Source organism: Equus przewalskii, chromosome 16 (assembly GCF_037783145.1).
Source record: "Equus przewalskii isolate Varuska chromosome 16, EquPr2, whole genome shotgun sequence".
Lineage (NCBI taxonomy): Eukaryota > Metazoa > Chordata > Mammalia > Perissodactyla > Equidae > Equus > Equus przewalskii.
In genome coordinates this window covers 19,065,855-19,079,076 of record NC_091846.1, presented here as the reverse complement: position 1 = coordinate 19,079,076, position 13,222 = coordinate 19,065,855, and the positions used below count along the sequence as shown (strand labels likewise).

The 13,222-nt window shown below is 38.1% G+C and overlaps 1 protein-coding gene across 1 annotated transcript in view; it reads left to right on the top strand.

The window, feature by feature from the left end:
• The window catches only part of VPS36 (vacuolar protein sorting 36 homolog), a 30,494-nt gene extending 19,862 nt beyond the window's left edge, over nucleotides 1-10,632 (top strand). The window contains exons 7-14 of the mRNA XM_070578130.1: nucleotides 1,655-1,687; nucleotides 1,802-1,879; nucleotides 2,520-2,654; nucleotides 3,927-3,992; nucleotides 5,380-5,444; nucleotides 6,072-6,156; nucleotides 7,108-7,184; nucleotides 7,272-10,632. Of these exons, the coding sequence (XP_070434231.1) occupies nucleotides 1,655-1,687; nucleotides 1,802-1,879; nucleotides 2,520-2,654; nucleotides 3,927-3,992; nucleotides 5,380-5,444; nucleotides 6,072-6,156; nucleotides 7,108-7,184; nucleotides 7,272-7,365 (633 nt within the window). The 3' untranslated portion in view covers nucleotides 7,366-10,632. The remainder of the gene's footprint in view (nucleotides 1-1,654; nucleotides 1,688-1,801; nucleotides 1,880-2,519; nucleotides 2,655-3,926; nucleotides 3,993-5,379; nucleotides 5,445-6,071; nucleotides 6,157-7,107; nucleotides 7,185-7,271) is intronic.
• The last annotated feature ends 2,590 nt before the right edge of the window (nucleotides 10,633-13,222 follow it).

Below are 13,222 nucleotides of genomic sequence, written 5' to 3'. Positions count from 1 at the left end.
TAACCAAAGTAATGACTGAAAGTCAGTCAGAATTAATGCTATAAATCAGCTTAAGAGGTACCCCATGGTTTTAAAGCACGTGCATTTTTCTCAAAATTGGAGTGGAAATTTGACTGCGGATGTGGTAGAGGGATAGCAGGTTTTCTAAACTGGCAGATAAAATGATAGAATGGGTATTGCTTTAATTTTTATTGTAGGTGGTTTCTCCACCCATGTTTTGGATAGTTGGCTAATTCCAAATTTTAGAATAATAGAAATAGAAATGAGGAAGCTTTTATTTGTGTTTTATAATTACTTAAAATATTTTATAGGTAATTCTTCTAAGGCACTAAAGTATATTTTTTACTGACTATAAGCAGTGAGGGCTAATTTATAAGTCTGTGTGGACTTACTTTTAGCTTATTTTTCTGTGAAAATATGAAACAGTAAATAAAGTTATTTACTATATACAATTTTAAAAGTGTTGTCTTACAAGCTTTCTTTACATAGGTAAAAAAATACAATATTTTTTATATTCAAAGTAAAGATCTAAGTGTATAAAGTGTTTGTGTGTTTTATTTTTGAGAACTAGGTCGGTGTGTGATTTGCCCTCCATTTAAATGTTAGAATTGACTTAGTTTCAGAGCTGGTGCCCAGAGTTTCCCACAAAACGCTTCCTGCATCTGCTGCCTGTTGCTGATAAGAATCCTGTGTTTAAGCCTTTTGTTTATCTGAGGAAATTCCTGTTAGGTGTGTGCACATTCCCCTTTGTTTTCAGTACGAGCCTCACTGAGTCGGCCATAAGAGTCTTACACAACACTCTATTCTTCTAGCAAAGTCCTTTTGCAGATGGGGGATACTTCCCTGCGTGTAATAAAGATGGGCATGAGCTAATCAGAGCCTCTTGGCCACTATTCTACGTGGACTGAAAAATTTTTCAATTAGTGATAAGTTGCAGAGTTGGTTTTACAAAATAACATCTGTGTGCATGTCTGTTAGACATAAGATATTCTGCACTAGAAGTATATTGTTGGTAACTTAAAGTAATTTATTATAAATGTGTCTGGTTGAGTTTGAAGAGGCCTTTGAAGTGGATATTCAGTGAAGTAAATTAGCAGTTGATGGGTTTCATTTAGATACATTTTGGTGGTATTTGAGTGTTTTTGTGATATCTGCTGTAGCCAAAGCTACAGGTTTAACGTGTTCACCATTCAGAGGCTGAGGTTTCAGTAAGTCACACCTGCTATTAAAGTCAAAACTGTCATGCACAGAGTGCTCCTGCAGCCACACGTGGCCGTTCTCAGCCACGGAAGCTTACGACGCTTTGGTTCTTGCCCTCCCATTGAGAAAAACTGAAAAATTTTCTTACTTGTGTCAAAGAACAATAAATAATATTTTCTGAACTATTAGTTATGTCACCTTTTATTTGTTTAATCACTGTTTTCTCTTTGAAAATTTGTATTTTACAGTTTGTTTTGGAAAATTTATGTTTTCTTAGCTAAATTGAATTCTTAGAATAAGGTAGATTTATTATTCGTAGACATATTTATATAAATAAATTGATATTTAGAAAATTTGATAAATTTTTATCATAGGGAAGAAAATAGTGTTTCATTACTTTAAAACATTTTAGTTCTTTAGCCAGATTCCAACAAAGACTCATTTCTCATTTCAGGCCTTTGAAGACCTCAGCAAGCTGATGGTGAAGGTATATGTCGTTTACACCCATTGGATTCATACCAATTATGATACAGTTTGGAAAATGTATTTCGTTAGCAGACATTTTGGGGACGTGATTTCTGTCTTATTGTTCTTTTGACAGGCTAAGGAAATGGTGGAATTATCAAAATCAATTGCTAATAAGATTAAAGACAAGCAAGGTGACATCACAGAAGATGAGGTAAATAGGTTGCTTTTTAAGGCATTGGAAACTGGGTTACACAAGTAACACAGTGATGTGGTGGTGGTTTACCAGTTTGCTTTCTTAATGTAGTGGTTTATTTCTTTTAGCACTTGAGGATATATGAAAGTGCTAAAGAAAAAGTGAACCGTAAAAACTTTGTTAGTTCTAGTAAGATTAAAGGATATTTCGATATCTTTTCCTGGGGTGTGCAAAACAGAGAGAGTGAAATGTATAAGGAGTGGCTTTTTTATACACATCTGTAATTTTGATATCTGTTTCATTAAATTTGTCTACAATCTGCTCACAGCCATTTTCCTTTTTAAGTTTTTGGTTGTATCATTTGGTTGGCATTAAATATAGCATAGTTGTTATCTGAATCTCCTCTTGCACCCAGCTTGTGAGGTAAATGGAGCATGAGATATCAAGATAGGAGAAGGAAGAAAAGTAATCAGATTTATGCAGGGAACTGCTAGAAGTTCACTTTCATATAGTTCACAGTATAGAAACACAGTAGAGGAAATGGGTAGATATGGAAATAATTGAGTAGAATTGAATTGATGATGGAAGGATTTCAAATGTTGGAGTACAGAGACTAATTCTGCATAGCCTTTTTGTGCATTTTCTCCTCTCATTATAGACCATCAGGTTTAAATCCTATTTGCTGAGCATGGGAATAGCTAACCCAGTTACCAGGGAAACCTACGGCTCGGGCACGCAGTACCACATGCAGCTGGCCAAACAGCTGGCCGGAATATTGCAGGCGCCTTTAGAGGTAAAAACAAAACCTAAATGGTCTTTTTAAATTGTGTTGAATTACTTCCATGTCATCAGAAATGGTAACAAGAGCACAACCCTTTCATGATGTGATTACTATTCCACTAATGTGTTATTTTTTCTTTCAAAAATAATAAATTAGTTCTGTGTATTTATTAATGAATTCTTTGTCAATCTTCTAAGTTGTTTTCAATTTCCATTTCGGATATATATAACTTTCTAAATCTATTTGATATGAAGCTTTTGTCTCTTACTTTCAAAAGGAAATATATGATCTCTGTGTATTTAGATATATTCCCATATATCTAGTGTTAATATATAGTTTACTATTAATTATTTCATAATACAGACTCATCTTCTAGTCAGCGTTATTAAGGCGATCAAAACTTTATTAAAGCACTTATGTTAAGAAATATTTCAAACATATGATAAAATAGATAGTATGATGAATCCCTTTGTGCCCGACATCCAGCTTCATCTGTAAGCCGACTTCCACTCAAAATTATTTTAAAGCAAATCCCAGACATCACATCACCTAAACTGTAAATATTTCAGTGTGTAATTATAATGCATTGCAATTGGTTGATTTCTCTCTCAAGTTTTTTTTTTTTTTTTTTTTTTAATTCCATGGGTTGCCCTGTCTCCCGTTTCTTCCCCCCCCACACACACAATTTACTGGTTGAAGAAACTAGTAGGTTTATCCTACAGAGTGTCTCAGAGTCTGGATTTTGCCAACTTGCACGTTAACATGCTTCCCTGCCCTGTGTATTCCCTGTAAACTGGTAGTTATATCTAGAAGCTCTTTTTTTTCCCTGACAAGAGTATTTTATAGAGGGTATTGTGTATTTCCATCAGGAGGTACATAACGTCTGAGCGTCTTTTTTTGTGATGTTGGCAGCCATTGGTAGTCATTATGGAGATCTGTTACTTTATTAGGGTTTGTAAAATGGTGATATTCCTATTTAATTCTATGATTTTTTTCATTTATTAGTTGGAATAACTTGAAACATTTAAATACACTTTCTGAAACATGAAAGAAGAGAGCCCCTTTTTTCATTGAGTAAATGTTAAAACAGTAATAATGACAAGTCCAAGTATTGAATTTGAATTGCCTCAGGGTATCTGAACAGGTCTTCCTGTTTGTAAATACAGTTTTTAAAAGCTTCTTAAGAAATTTTATGATTTCTGATTTCACACTGATTATGATTTCTGTTAAATGCCAACTGGTGCTAAGTGTAACGTAATACTTCTTTTGTTTCATTTTTAACAGGAACGAGGAGGAATAATGTCACTCACAGAGGTATACTGTTTAGTAAACCGAGCTCGAGGAATGGAAGTAAGAATAGAATATTTAGATATTCTTTTAACTAATTATAGACTTTCTTAATATAGTACAAATTCCCCTATAGTGAATAGAATTTGAGGAAGGGTTGTGAATATCAAAACTATTTGGAGAAGCGGTGTGGTGCAGTGAATAGAATACTGCCCTGGGGTCTAGGAGGTAGATTCTGTTCCTGGTTTTGTCAGTGATTTGCTGAGTGACCTTGAGTAGCTTACTTAACCTCTCTGGACTCAGGTTTTCTACCTTTAAAATAAGGGTTTGGACGCACAGATACCTTTCAGCTCTAATGTTCTGTGTTCGTATTGTTGTGATTAATAAGGTTGAGTGTGATGCCCCTTCTCTGTGATAGTTACCTGTTTGAATTAACTGGGTTGGATACCAATTGCCTGTAAATGATACAGAAAAAGCTGCCCCGCTTCTTTGGCTCTGAATCTGCAGCCGCTGTTCAACTCTCATTGTCCCTTCACACCCAGATGTCCTTGGCCTCCAGGGTTCTCGCCGTTGTGCCCTCTAAATCAGTTTTGTGGTGTCAGCTCCATGCAAATGACCCACACCTGTCTCTCCAGCATTCAGCCCGCCCCATGAGCCAAGCCTCTGCTCTGTTCTTATTTCAATAGTCATCATAACTGCCATCAGTGAGTGTTCACCATCCGCCAGGCACTCTGCAAGGGTTCCCTCATCTAGCCTCCCAATAACTCAGTGAGGGGCCTACTTTTACTGTCCCTGTCTGGGGGATAATTTGGGGAAGAGGAAATTGAAGCTTAGAAAGATTAAATAATTTGACCATGGCAAATTATTTGGACCCAGGCTGGGCTGGCTCTGGAGCCATTCTTTGTGACTCAGAGCTGTGCTTGTCAGCCACCACATGGGCTGAGTCTTTAAGGCCATGTGGTCCAGAAGGGTAGCCGCTAGCTAGCCACGTGTGGCCACTGCGAACTTGAAGTGTAGTTAATGTAAACTGAGAGGTGCTGTAAGTGTAAATTATACATTGATTTTACAAGATTTAGTACAGAATAAAGAGTTCTTAAATATCTCATTAGTAATTTTTGTATTGATAATGTGTTGAATTTTTGGACCTATTGGGTTAAATAAAATGTACGTATTAAAACTAATTTCACCTGTTTCCTTTTATTTTTTTAATGTGGCTACTAGAAAATTAAAAATTACATTTATGACTTGCATTTTATTTCTGTTGGATAGCACTGCTTTAATGAGTAGAAGTCTGCTTCTTTGTTAATCCTTTTTGCCTTGTAGTGATTAAGCTACCTAAAATCCTTGATAAATGATGTTTTAAGTTTGCTCTTCTGTTTCAGTGATCATTATAATTATATAGCATCACTCTATTAATTTTCAGTGTAAACTGGATTTTTTTCCCCATTAGTTGCTCTCGCCAGAAGATTTAGTGAATGCGTGCAAGATGCTGGAAGCGCTGAAATTACCTCTCAGGTAAAAGGTCCTCCGCGGGGCCTTGCTGGCTGTAGTCGCTACTCCTCACAGAGTGGACAGGCAAGCCCTGCCAGGTGCCGTCCTGCAGGGCCAGCCACCATATCGCCCCTCTTGAAATTACATTCCGTGTGAACAGAATTCACTGGGCCCACAAGCATCTCTGTCATTCTGGCCTCCATCCTTAGGGCTGGGCGTGGCCTGCGGGTGCTAGTAGTCTGATGGCTGTGGATTGAGGGCAGTGAGAGTAGAATGTAGGCACCTCCCATGAGGCCAGAGTAACCAGCCCCTCCTCCCCTAGACATTTTGCGTTAGTTTCTGGAAGCTTAGAAGTGCAAATATTGAGCTGTGAATTATATTTTCCTTATCCTCAAGTTAAAAAAAAGTAGCCATACGTATTTCTGGATTATAGAAAAGCCTCTGGATTATAGTTCATAATTTTATTACCTGTTTATTCATGAGCTTTTTAGTTATGCCATGGTTGCTTGTGGTCGTTATGTTTTAAAGGTTATTTTGTGTTATTCTTCCCCTCATACCTGGGCATAAAAGATATCAAGAAATACTTGCGCCTCCTCAGGGGTTGAAAATCCCGGATATTCATGGCTTTGTTCTCCCATCTGCGATTTGTAGGCTCCGAGTTTTCGACAGCGGCGTCATGGTAATTGAGCTTCAGTCCCACAAGGAAGAGGAAATGGTGGCCTCAGCCTTGGAGACAGTATGTGAACCCGGCTTCCTCTGGTTATTAGGGCTTGCTACCAAGACGCGATGCTTAGCAACTCGAGAAACAGGATTTCCTTTTGGATTTAACTTTACTAAAAAGTAACATTTGAAGACCCAATTAAAAACAGTTTATCATTAATGAATAAATAGTAATCAAAATTATACTTTGAAAGCTTTTTGAAACTTCCCGATACTCGTAACGTCTTGTAAGTAAGGAGATAGAATTAGTGAGGCGTTCTCTTTTCATTTGATGCCCAGTGTTGAGAACAGGTTCTTAACTCTGTTAATCAGAATGTTACCCATGACTGAACTTTTTCTTTCAGTAACACCCACATAAGCAGCATTATAAAACATCACAAGTTGTTTTGTGAAATAATTGCTTCAAAAAATATGAAAAGCAACTGTAGTTTAGATGGCTTTTGCTGGCCAAACTGCTAATATTACTCATTAGGATATTTGAAATATTACTGCCTTCATAGCCTCTGCGGCGAGCCTGTATAATTTGAATAACTCATATTTATTATGCTTCTAATTTTAAGCTAGATGAAAATCCCAAGACTATAGATATTTCTACCACATATTTTAAACTACATCTGTAGATAAGGGTCCTCAGTGGAGCGTGTAATATGCACTCAATTAGAATTTGTCGTATGTTCCTTCTTAGAATAGCAAATAGTTCTTTTTAAGCTTTACCGCAGTGCCTTTGTACTTCCGCACTGTTTTACTATGCACTTCGTGATATTTTAACCTCTTCTCTGTTTGTTCTGGCTCCTTCAGCTTTTGCAGAATTAAACATTAGTGAAGAAGAGGTAGTTCTGTAGTGGATATTCTTACATTTAGTAGGAAATTCAGTCCGTTATTCCCGAGTATACTGGTGGACGCTCTCCTTAGGTTGGCGCCTAGACGGTCTACACCATCACATTTTTCTGCTCTGTGTTTCTGTTAGGTTTCAGAAAAGGGATCCCTAACGTCAGAAGAGTTTGCCAAGCTCGTAGGAATGTCTGTCCTCCTGGCCAAAGAACGGTACGTAAGGTCCTTGCTCTTCATTACACCTTGTAGTTTGTGTTTCTGAACAGACACATGATTGTGGCTTTTCCTCTTGATTTCTAGGTTGCTTCTTGCAGAGAAGATGGGCCATCTTTGCCGAGATGATTCCGTGGAAGGCTTGCGATTTTACCCAAATTTATTTATGACACAGAGCTAAGGGTTTTGTATTTGAAATACTTCTTGTCCGTATCTTTGCGTCATGTAGAGGTTGTCTGACATTGAGCTCAGAGTAAACCCTGATAAACTGAGCATTTACAGGAACTTTGCAGTATAATATAAAACCCTTTTAATTTCTCCCTAAATATAATGGTCCAGGAAGGTTATTTAGGATAAATATAGGAAAATACAGAAAAATGAATGACAATGAGAATTTGAAATCATGCTACAGTTGTAAAGAACCCTCAGAGTTGAACTTGAAATATGGTAGATTTTCACTCAGTCCTCAAATCTGACTATTTTTTAAGGAAAGGAATTTAGTTCATGGGGGAAGAAAAGGAGAAGTTGCATGTTTGGACAGGTTAGAGTGTTATTTTGGTGTGAGAAAAATTCACTGAATTATAAATAAGGTTTTTTCCTGTATGTAATGTGCCCATTTTGGGGGGTTTTCATGAAGCAAGTCATATGTACGGTGTCGTCTAAAAACCTGACAACATTGGAACAAATATCAAACTGCGGAATGCTGTCAGCAGCTCCTCCTAAGGGCTTTTCTTTGGAAGCAGCCATACGCATGTCTGCAGCAGACCAAATAAAGCACTTAAAAAGGGAGAGAATTTTATTTGTCTTACGTATATATAATCTGAGTAGTTTCTTTCTTTCTTTTTTTTAAGTGATGATTTCATAGCTGGCATTTAAAGAATGCAACTATGTCATTTTGTTTAAAAAGTACTGTGGATTTTGAAACTGAATTAAAGAGCTGTGTAGACATGCCCAGAGATAAGATTACAAATTTGGGAAGCAGACTAAGGCTCAGGAATTCCCTAGGATTGTTGTGCAGGGGAGGGGCTGGGAGAAGCTTGAACTAGCTTAACAGAAACCTTGGTGCTCTTTGACCTCGAAGCCAAGGACAGGAACATAGACAGTGGAAAAGTAAAATGTCTCCTTTTCCTTCCCTTAAGGAGTTTCAACATTGAACTTTTAAAAATATTTCTATCACATTCTAGCAATATTTTTTTTCTTTACCTCACACATCATAAGTTGTGTGGAGAAACTATCTCGCCAAACAGTATTACTGAGGTAACAAAAGCTGGCTGATGTTGAATTTAGATTGCTTGAGTTTTAAAGTGGACTTGCCTGCCTTCATATGTTACTGTGGTACAGCATACAGTATGTCGGCATTACCTCAAACTCAGGGACCCCACGGGGACGAGAACACCCTCTTCCTGAGACTGAGTTGGAAATGGAAGGTAGCTCTAGTTTTTGACCAAGTCTCTGGAAGGGATAGTATCTGTATCGAGAGAACGGTTGAGACCAGGAGGAGGGGATACCCAGGAGCACACTCTGGGGTCCCTAAGACGTTCTCACTGAGTGAGGTGGAGGGCCACTGCCTGAGGCTACTGCAGATGCCCTTTAGGGACCCTTTGCCTTTGCAGGAACCCTCGGCCGCAGACCCAGGGAATCCCTCCCAGTGCAGGCAGAGTCTGTCCCTGATCCCTGCCTGAAGAGTGGCTGTCACTGCTTTGCGTCCTCCAGTGTCATGGGAATGTTGTGGCTGAGGCATCCTGCCTTACTTAGTCTTTGTTCTCCAAATCTGTCACTGATTCTATATTGTGATGACAGATCCCCGAATTCCCCCATTGCTCAGCTTCAGGTTTGTTTTTGGGAAAGTCAGTGTCGGCTGCCCAAATCTTTTGGGTCCTTGTATAAGCCTGTTTATGTCACTCCCTTCTGAGTTGTACTCTCTCTCACTGCTCTGGCATACTTGCACGTGCACATGCACGCACACATACACACATGATATCTGGCTACGGCTTGTAAAAATTACAAAGATAAATAATCTGTTTCACCACTTAATGAGTTGCACCTAAGGTTCTTTGGGCTCCTGGATCTAGCTCTCATGGTTCGGATTCATTACAGCAAACTCCCATTGTTCACCATATTGATTTACAGTAGTGTGACAACATTAACAAACATGGCGCAACCTGAATTGTATAAGGCGAACTAAAGAAGAAAAGTGACATATGAATATATTTTGCAAATGTCACATTAACTAAAAAACAAATATGAATAATTTTATTGTTTAATTTTTTAAGTGGGCATTCTCCACTGTTTCCAGACCTCTGTATGTATATTTTTATCTCTCTTTTTTTTTTTTTTTTTTTTTTTTGCCAAATAAGATGGTATTTGGGTCCTCTGTTGGTAGAGGTTTTGTTTAAATAGAACCAATCAGGCCCTAAGTGCAAAAAAGTTCTGTCTTGGTGCTTATCACTGGTGTGGTTATTATTTTTGCTTTCCTAACTTTGCTCTTAGGAGCATAAATCTGTTTGTAGCTTTATGGTAATGGGATATTTCTAGTCACATACTGTCAAAAGTTTTTTTACATTGTACAAGTGAAGATTGCTTTCAGGATTAAATGATTGGAATTAATGTATATAGAGTAAAGTTTTTGCAAAATTTAAAAACAATGTTTCTTGGCGTTCTTTTTAAATACTCTTTGAAAAATATATGAAAATGATAAACCTTTAGTTAGAATAAGCCAATATGTTACAATTTTTTTGTTTAGATTTTATAATCGAGTTGATTATAAATATTTATGACCTCAAGCTCTTACTATTTTAGTTTTAAAAGAATGGGAAATGGCTCATGAACTGTATTCTTCTAATTCCTGATGTGAATTCCACTGTTGATTGACCTTGTGTGTTGATGTGAATGTACTGTCTCTCATTCCCTGTTACCAGACAAATCTGACCAGACGTGATTGTCAGCATTCTCATGCTCAAATACTTAAACTGGTTCTTCTTTGCCCAACAATCTCAGAGTTTTCATTTTGTTTCAGTAGAGTCACAACTTATAAGGTGGTTAGGTTTCAAAGACTGTGCTAAAGACTGCCTAAGGATGAAATCGAGCATGCTCAAAATGATCCTTGAGAATCTCTTAAACTGCCAATAAAGTTCTCTATATTAGATTCCCTGTAGTGTGATACATGAGGATGAATAGTTTATGAATATAGTAAGTACAATATATAATACAAACTACATATCAACAGTAGACTTTTACAGCACCAATAAACTATTTAAATATGGATCCTTTTTTTTCCTGAATAGTATGGTTGAATTTATGTAAATTTATTGCCGATCCCGTCCATTTTCTAGAGTGTAAGCTCACAGGGCAGAGATGTTTCTCTGGTTTGTTCATGGATAGATCCCCAGAGGCCAGAACAGGGCCTGGCACACAGTATGACTCAATAAATAGTTATTGAATTAATTAACTCCGGTGTATATATCTATTTATAATTTGGCTCCACTTTATCCTACTTTTTATCTCCCATTCACTTCAATTAAAACACATTTTTTTTTTAATACATACTGAATTTGTGTGAGGAGCTTTGTGGGCCATTGGTGGGGATACAAAAGTGAATAAGATACAGCCCCTGCCCTTAAGAGGGTGGCCCGGTTGGGCAAAGAGACATGTGAGCAACCTTAATTGAAGATGGAAGGAAGTCCATGCCATGAAAGGGACACAGGTACCACGCTGTGGAAGACAAGGAAGGAGCTTTTCGTTTTGAGGGAGGGACCTGGGAAGGCCCCGTGGGAGGGGAAGAGCTTGGTAAACTAGACTTACGAGGACCAAGAGATGGTCAGTAGGTGGCAGGCATTGGGTCACGGGAACAGCGTGAGGTGTGCCTCTTCCTGTTGCTGGGACGCTTCCCCTTGTCTGTCCAGACTTCCCATCGTTCCTTCTTCCCACTCACACCCCTACCCCCACTAATCAAAATCATGCTTTGCTCAATCCCACCTGCTCTAGAAAAATCTGTTTCCAGTACACAGCTCTATTTCTAAACTCCCTAAGAGTTACTGTCCATCTCATATACTTGACTGTGTTTTATCTTGCTCTCTATTTGTTGTCTTGATGCCGTAATAAAATAGAGAAATTGGATTTCTTTGAGTTCAAGGACTTTCATATGACACAACTTTTGAATTCCCACTCCTAAGTCAGTGATTGTACAAGGTAGATCCTGGTTAAGTACTAACTGAATGGAGCGATTTTGGATTATAGTGTGCCATGAGTTGACTCACAAACCTAAATCAGTCCTTTACTCTTCTTCCCAAGGGGCTTCTCAACCAGACTTGTCAGGGCTCAGCCTGTCTGAGATACACTATCTTATTCAAATTCCATGACACAGGCCACATCCATGATGTGGGAAGCACTCCAGAAAAGTCAGGTTAACACACATGTAAGATCTTGTTATTACAGTGTGAAAACTGGGTAATTCGTGTCCTTCCTTGTGCCCTGATAATCAGGAGTCAGTTAAAGCTTTTCTCTCAGGGTATTATCTAGGGAAATACAAGATCTCTCCATTTGTATAAAGGATGTTATTGAGATAGTGAACAATTTTCACACAATTTGCACAAGATCATTAGACCAGTCACTGACCCATAAAGAGAATTCAGGATATCTAGACAGCCAGCTTTAGTTCAATACTGACAAGAACATACCGCTGTCCTTTTGAAAGCTTTTTTTCCCCTTCAAGTCTATGTGCCTTCTTTTAGAAAAGATTAAACTGTTTTAACTGTCCAATAAAGACAGTAATACAGTTTGGTGAGAATTCTAATGAAGGCAACAATGACCAAGCATCTCAATAAAGCTGTTATTTAAGAAATGACCAAGCACGTTAACCAGCCACTTGTACCTGGATTGAGGTCCTGGGGAGAGAGTGTCTTTGAAAGATTAACGCAGAGCAAGTTGCTTTCTGACTGTTTCACCCAGTCACCAGAAAACTTCAATATAACCATTATTATATGCCTTTTATAGTGAAGGAAAGGAGGGATTAAGTAATTTGCTCAAGGTTACAGAGGCAGGGCTGGAATTAATCTCAGCTGTATCTAACTCCAAAGCCCACTCTTTGCATTGAGCTTTTGCTTTTAAAACTGAAAATGCCAGGGACTGTGGCATTTGAAAAGGAATCCCAATTTGAGCTGATGAATGGATATTGGACTAGATAGTTCTGTTGGTAGTGAAAGTGGATAATGACTTTAAAGCCTCTTTTGAAACTTTGGGTAGATTAAATGCATACTGCTAGAATTAGTTATTTGACAAGATAAATACTTAGCAAGTTTAGTACCTCTGGTAAACTGATAATTGAATAATTGTGCTATCTTTTAAAAGATTAAGTTAGATTCAAAGACCTGCAAATGCTGTATTTTTTTGTTTTAAAAATTGAGGTAGGGGCTGGCCCCGTGGCAGAGTGGTTAAGTTCGTGCACTCTGCTTCGGTGGCCCAGGGTTTCGCCAGTTTGAATCCTGGGCACGGACATGGCACCGCTCATCAAGCCACGCTGAGGCAGCGTCCCACATGCCACAACTAGAAGGACCCACAACTAAAAATACACAACTATGTACTGGGGGGCTTTGGGGAGAAAAAGGAAAAATAAAAATCTTTAAAACTAAAAAAATGGAGGTAAAATTTACACAGTGAAATGCACAGATCTTAAGTTGGATGAGTTTTGACAAATGCATAAAAAATCCATGTAAATCGCACACCAAACAATAGAAGATATCTGTCATTCCCAAGAGGTCCTTGGTGCCTCTTTCCCATCACCTGCTCCCCAGAGGCCACCACCGTGCTCTGATTTCTACTACCACACGTTAGTTTTGTCTGTCAAGTGGTATATTTTGTGTAAAAGAAAAGCAAATGGTGAAGTGTATTGCACTTCACAGTGGACTCGAAAATGACATCTCTTAAGGTGAACTCCATCCTCTTGTGTTCTTTTAAGAAGACAACTTTAACACTTGCGGATTAGAGTTTTTTAAATGTTCTTTTTGATTTATTGAACAACCATTTCTGGCTGCTAAGAAAAC